This window comes from Zonotrichia leucophrys, chromosome 2, assembly GCF_028769735.1.
Source record: "Zonotrichia leucophrys gambelii isolate GWCS_2022_RI chromosome 2, RI_Zleu_2.0, whole genome shotgun sequence".
In the NCBI taxonomy this organism is placed as follows: domain Eukaryota; kingdom Metazoa; phylum Chordata; class Aves; order Passeriformes; family Passerellidae; genus Zonotrichia; species Zonotrichia leucophrys.
This window is the reverse complement of record NC_088171.1, coordinates 120,783,053-120,789,107: the sequence shown is the minus strand read 5'-3', so window position 1 is coordinate 120,789,107 and position 6,055 is coordinate 120,783,053. Positions and strand designations below refer to the sequence as shown.

Genomic DNA, 6,055 nt, shown 5'->3' with positions numbered 1-6,055 from the left:
TCCCGCCTTTCTCATCACCGCAGGAAAAATGAATAAAAAAGCCCTTGTTACTTCTAGGTATTTCTGAGAAAGCGTAGCGCGTTTGGGGTGAGGTAAACTCGGTAACTGCTGAGTTCGAGGAAAGGACGAATGCCAGAGAAAAGTCGCATTTAAAGCACTTTATGGAGAACACCTCATCTCCCTCCTCCACCCTGCTTTGTCGCTGCCAATACCCCAGAGGATGAGGCTGAAAGACACGCGGCTTTTAGCGGTTCGCCCTCCCATTCTCGGAGATAACCCGCGCTTTACAGATTTGGCCTCCGGTCATTTTTTCTCTTTTGTTTTTTTTTTGCTATAATTTATTCTGAAACTTAAGGAAGGAAACGAGAGGATTATTCCCCCTGTGCCTCATCCCAGGCACCCGCCGGGTTGTTAGGGCCGGGCTTTTGTCGCGGGGCGGGGGCTCCCGGGCCCAGGCGCCGCCCGGCCTGCCCGGGGATGCTCTCCGTCCTCGCCGGTCCTCAGCTGCCGCCCGAAACACCCTCGCTCACTGCAAAAAGCCAAGAAGAGATCTGGGTTTCGTGGACTCCTCTTTGTTTGGTTGCATTTATTTACCTAAATGCCTGGAGGAAAAGTGGGAGGAAGAAAAGCTCACTCCGCCCCAGTGAGACTCCCCAATACAGGGATCTCCCCTCAGCCGAGAAAAGCTAATTTTTGGGGCCAGCAACGACGGCAGAGGCAAAGCTCCCTGGGGGAGGAATTCTCTGCAGCCTCTTCCCACGTAGGAGCTGTTCTAGCTGCTGCTGCCATCCCCTTACACACGCACACCCCACACTGGAAACCCAGGCTGCCCCTGCACCTCGCCCAGTGTGCGGGGATAGACCGTGAAACAGGGAAGGATGCTGGCCTCGGAGTTCGGGCACAGTTCATGGTTTTATCTTTTAATGGAGAAAGGGGAAAGGGACTGCACCTGATAACGGTAAAGCATAAAATGCTGCCTTGATATACCAGGAGCTTACCCTACTCACCTCACAGAGATCATAAAGGATCAAAATCTTGACAAATGGAAGCATGATGTAATGCCCTGGCCCCATCAAAGACTATCCTGAAAATGATATCTTTGTGAGGGTCGCAGAAATTAGCGGTTTGATAGATGAGTCAGATCTGCTGGGTTACATTGGGTGTAAATCCGAAGTAAACTCTGCCTTCAGATTTACTCCACTGCGTTTCCCATTTCTTTTACTAACCAAGAAAAGCAAAGACGATCTGAGAATTTGGCTCATCTTCTTGCCCCTAGTCCTTTCATTAAATGAGTCAAGGTGTCCATTATGTGTCGCCTTTAGTCCGCTGAGGCAAAGGTAGGCAGGAAAAGGGAGGTTTGGTATTGTGGTTTTTAAGACTGGGTACCATTTTCTTCCCTGCTTAAAGAAATTCAGTACTTTCTTCCATTAATCTTTAGCAGGGAAAGCGTTCAGCTCGCACCTGTATAAACAACCCAGATGGGGGGAAAAAGTAAACCTATATCTCTTCCCCTGCAGTATCTTTATGTACTTACATATATATATATATATATATATAGATAGATAGATAATGGAGTCTAACTGGGGAGGAAGGGCAAACCCCAAGTCCAGCGTGCTGCCCTTTCACTGTGCAGCGTGTGGGACCCAGCCTGAGCATCTATCGTAGTGTCAAACCAAGTTCAAGAGATCCAGTTGCAAGATCAGCTGCCTGTATAGGTGGTTCAAGAAATGTCAAGTTTCACTTGGAAAGGCTGACATTAAACTCGGCTCTGATGTGGTTCTAGCCCCAGCGGGTCAAGTCGGGGTTTGCACAGCGTTAAGTGGCCTCAGCGAGCCCGCAGGGCTGGCGGGGAGGGGAGCAGAGCTCTGGGCCCAAGGGCGGCCTGTGGTGCCAGGAAAGTTGTGTGGCAGCAGCCGGGAGGGTTCCGCTCGGGCGGGAGAGAAATGGCAGGGAAAAACCGTGAACAGAAACTGCGGGACAAGATCTTTCCACCTGTTGTAGTCATTAGGCTATTTTCTGAGAACTGCAGTTTTATTCTGGTTAATCATACCCAAGTTGTGAAAGCCAGCAAGAACTAAACGCTAATTCTTCACGTGAAAAAGGGAGGTTCTGGGGGAGGAGCCAGGGATACAAGTTGATGGCTGATTTTTTAATATTTCTTTTTTATTATTTATACTTCTGTTGAACTTGTATGACAGCACTTCCATTGGATGTGAGGTCCTCTATTCACCCGTGAACTCTATAATAAAAATTGAATTACAGAATTTATTTTAAAAACTTGCAAGCAGATATTTTTAAAGAACATCGAAAAGCTGTCTCGTTTAATTTGCTCTGTGACAAAGAGGCGAACACAGCCCATTTAATGGGTTTTAATTAATTGCTCTGAGGAAGCAGAAACCCTCGGACAAGTGTCTGGAGTTTCACCCGAAACTAGGGACGCTGTCAAACCACAGTACGCAAGTTCCCAGGGACTTTTTGCGTTTCTCCCCACACACCGCACACCCAGTCCCCAGTGCCGCTCTCCTGCTGCCTCCTCCCGACCCGGCGGGGGCACCGGGACCCGAATTCGCTTCCCGAAGCTGGGCAGGCAGAGGACGAGCCCAGCGGGATGGGGCCCCGTCCCGCCGCACCACTCGGCTGCACCGGGGTTCATACGTTGGGAAAATCCCATGCCCTCGAAGGAAAGGCAAGAGGAGAGTGAGTGTAGATGGGCTGGAAGCAGAGTCCCGTGTCTTATTTAGCCCTTAGACACAGGGAGCGGTGCGCTCCTCCCCGCGCAGGCACTGGCGGGACCAGCCCTATAGATATTTTACGATCTCCGAGGAGAGGAGAGGGGTCTGTCCAGTGGGAAAGGCGTGAAGCCCAAGAGCGCACACACACACGGAGACACCCCGCGTGTCTGTATAGCCCCACCCGCGCGTGTGCCCCCACACAGGGCTCTGGCTCCGCGCCCCGCCGCACCAGCCCCGCCGCGGAGCGCGGGCCAGCGCGGAGAGGCGCCGCCCCCGGCGCGGGGCTCCGCAGGGCCCGACCCCCGCCCCGCGCCCCTCTCCTCCCCTCCCGGCAGATGGTTCGCTCCGCGGACACCCGATATATAGCGCTGTCCAGGGGCGCATCCCCCCTGCGCGCCCCCCCGCGCCCCCGCCCCGGCACGGACTCTCCGCGGCGGGGCCGCCCCGCTCTGGGCCGACTCGGCTCGGCCGTCCGCCCCCGCCCGCCTCCCCGCCGCCCGCCCGGGGCCATGTCCACGGGCTCCGCCAGCGAGGCGGAGGAGCTGCCCGAGATGGACCTGCGGGCGCTGCAGCTGGAATACCCGCCGCCGCCGGCCAAGCGCCAGCCCCGCGGCCAGCTCTACCCCTCGGGGGACAACTCCTCGGCGGCGGAGGAGGAGGAAGAGGAGGAAGAAGAGGAGGAAGAGGACGGCGAGGGCAGCTGCGCGGCGGGGCCGGCGGGCAGCGGCTGCAAGAGGAAACGGGCGCGGGGCGGCGGCCCCGGGGGCAAGAAGGCGGCGTCGGGGCCGCGGGGGCCGCCGCCCGAGGGGAAGCAGTCCCAGCGCAACGCGGCCAACGCGCGGGAGCGGGCGCGGATGCGGGTGCTGAGCAAGGCGTTCTCCCGGCTGAAGACGAGCCTGCCCTGGGTGCCGCCCGACACCAAGCTCTCCAAGCTGGATACGCTGCGCCTGGCGTCCAGCTACATCGCCCACCTCCGGCAGCTCCTGCAGGAGGACCGCTACGAGAACGGCTACGTCCATCCCGTCAACTTGGTACGGCGCGGGGGGCGGGCGGGATGCGGCGAGGGGGAATCCCGCCGGGAATCCCCGGGCGCCGCTCAGGACAGCCCCGCGGGGCCGGTGCCCCGGGCAGGGGGCAGCTCTCGGGCCGTGCCCGCCCTGGAAGGAGCGGCGGGCCCTGGCTGCTCCGCAAATCCCCGGGAGCCCTCGCACCGGGGCCGCGCTTGGCTTTGGGTGATGGCGGGTGTGTCAGTCCTGGGGAGTCAGAATAGGGGACCCTAAAGATTACATTCCTCGGGCATTAGGCAAGATTAGTGTCCGAAAAAGGAGTAACTCGGTCTGCCGGCTGGCCTGCAGCACAAGCAGAGTGTCATGAGTTCATCGGTACAAAATTAAACGCCCGATGTTTGTCACAGGGGTAAAACGTTTTCTTATATGCAGTAGAGTGATTGTTTAGGAATAGTTTATATGCTTTTTATTTATTAAATGACGCAAAGAGTTTCAAAGCAAGAGAAACATTGGAGTTTGGATGTGAACAGTGTTGCTGACTATTGCAAACCTTCTGTGGAGCATTTAATTATAATGAAAAACGTAATGAAAATATTTGTTAGAGGAACTCAGCTCTCTCTGTGCTTCCCACAGGGACTAAAACATGATGACGTGTTTTCAACTGAACCAGAGTTAGACATCTATCAGTAATAAAGCTCCAGTTTCATACCAGGATAAACTTTCTTTTAATATGAAATACCTTTTTTTTTTTTTTGCTTACAGACTTGGCCGTTTGTGGTTTCAGGAAGACCTGACTCTGACACCAAAGAAGTTTCTACTGCCAGCAGATTATGTGGAACTACTGCATAGTCAGACTAAATTGAGGATTTCTTATTGTTGATCTTTTCTTTTTTTTTTTTAATGGGTTGGATATTTTTAAGAGCTGTGATTTATCAGCTCAGGACTAGAAGATGGGGCAAACTCCCATCTCTAACAGTGTTAAATCTGTATCCCTCATCATTCTTTCCCCTTAAAGTTCTGAGGGCAGATTATTTAAAGCAGTAAAGAATGGAGGTGGTTGAAGTTAGAGGTTTTATGAACTGACTGCAGCAGCTGAAGTCTAAGACTTGGCTTCATCATTCTTACCACTGCCTGAGGACCTGCTGTTCTGAGGCTTTTAAACTAATGGAAGAGGACTATAATGATATAGAATTAACAGCATGGACCAAAATACAATTCTACCAACTAACCCCAAACAGTGTTATTTGTATTGTAAAGCAAAACAGTATTTTAAAGTAGCTTTGAAAGTCAGATAGATTTATAATATATTTTGATGGCTTTTGTATTCATGGGTCTGGTTTATTGCAACTATGCAATTAGTCATACTTTTTTTCTTTTGGTCCCTTTGATCAGAGTTTTCTTAAAAATGTGTAAGTGGACACATTCTGCTACAGCCCATTGGAATTAAAGTAATTCCTTTGGTTATGTCTTGAAATGCCACATGTAAGAATGCAGGACTGCCCTAGAAATGTGGCAGAGTTTCTGTGCCTTAATCTGGAAGGGAATTCTGCTTACTGTAAGGTCAGTGTGCATGTGTTTTAAAGAATGTGTTTGTATGATGCTGCAAAATAACAAGAATTCAAAGTGTTTTAAATATTTTTCCTGTACTGTTATGCTTATCATTGAGAAGTTTACTCTCAAATGAGTTAGTGTGTCATTTCCGTACAGATTCAAATGTTGTAATAAAAGAGGATGCCATCAAATAAGTTGCAAATGTAAATAACTCTATTTTTTTATAAATGACATTAAAAGCTTGGTTAAAATGACTTACTGGTACTGTGATAGTGTGTGTCTGCATCCATGTGTCTTTGGAATGCATTTTATTGAGACCCACTTTTGTAAACACAGTTATCTTCCCCATCTCTTGAGGGCAGATACATCTCCAGTAACAGGTCAGATAAGAACGCTTTCACCCCAAACAATTCATTTGAGGTGCAGTACTGTATCAATCTGCAGGGATAGCCAAGTTTTAACAACTTACAGAATGCTCTGTAGTATTCTCTTCTGTGAAGCAGAAGAATAAATAAATGCAGATTAAGAAATCAGTGTCATATAGTGTAATAGCTCCTTTTGCTGGTTTTTGGCATTTCCATATGTAATGTGTTTTGTTTTTATCTGTATTTTTGCAGTGGGAAAATCAGATTAATTTTCCTATTTGAGGACAGAATTTTCCTGTTTCAAGATTAAAACTCCTGAGATAAGATATTATTTTTCTCAAAATATTTTATCAGCAGTTAACTCAGAGTAAGGGAGAAAACTGAATTCCTTTAGAGAAGA

At 50.3% G+C, this 6,055-nt stretch overlaps 1 protein-coding gene across 1 annotated transcript; it reads left to right on the top strand.

Moving 5' to 3' along the window:
• The first annotated feature begins 3,211 nt into the window (after positions 1–3,211).
• Positions 3,212–5,506, top strand: MSC (musculin). The gene is made up of 2 exons (XM_064703549.1): positions 3,212–3,763; positions 4,502–5,506. Exons 1-2 carry the CDS (start codon positions 3,242–3,244, stop codon positions 4,586–4,588), a joined length of 609 nt encoding a protein of 202 aa, XP_064559619.1. The 5' UTR covers positions 3,212–3,241; the 3' UTR covers positions 4,589–5,506.
• Positions 5,507–6,055: the final 549 nt, after the last annotated feature.

Coding starts and splice junctions, on each gene's coding strand:
- MSC (XM_064703549.1), top strand. CDS start 3,242: ATGTCCACGGGCTCCGCCAGCGAGGCGGAGGAGCTGCCCGAGATGGAC. Junction 3,764..4,501: donor ACGTCCATCCCGTCAACTTG/GTACGGCGCGGG, acceptor TTTTGCTTACAG/ACTTGGCCGTTTGTGGTTTC.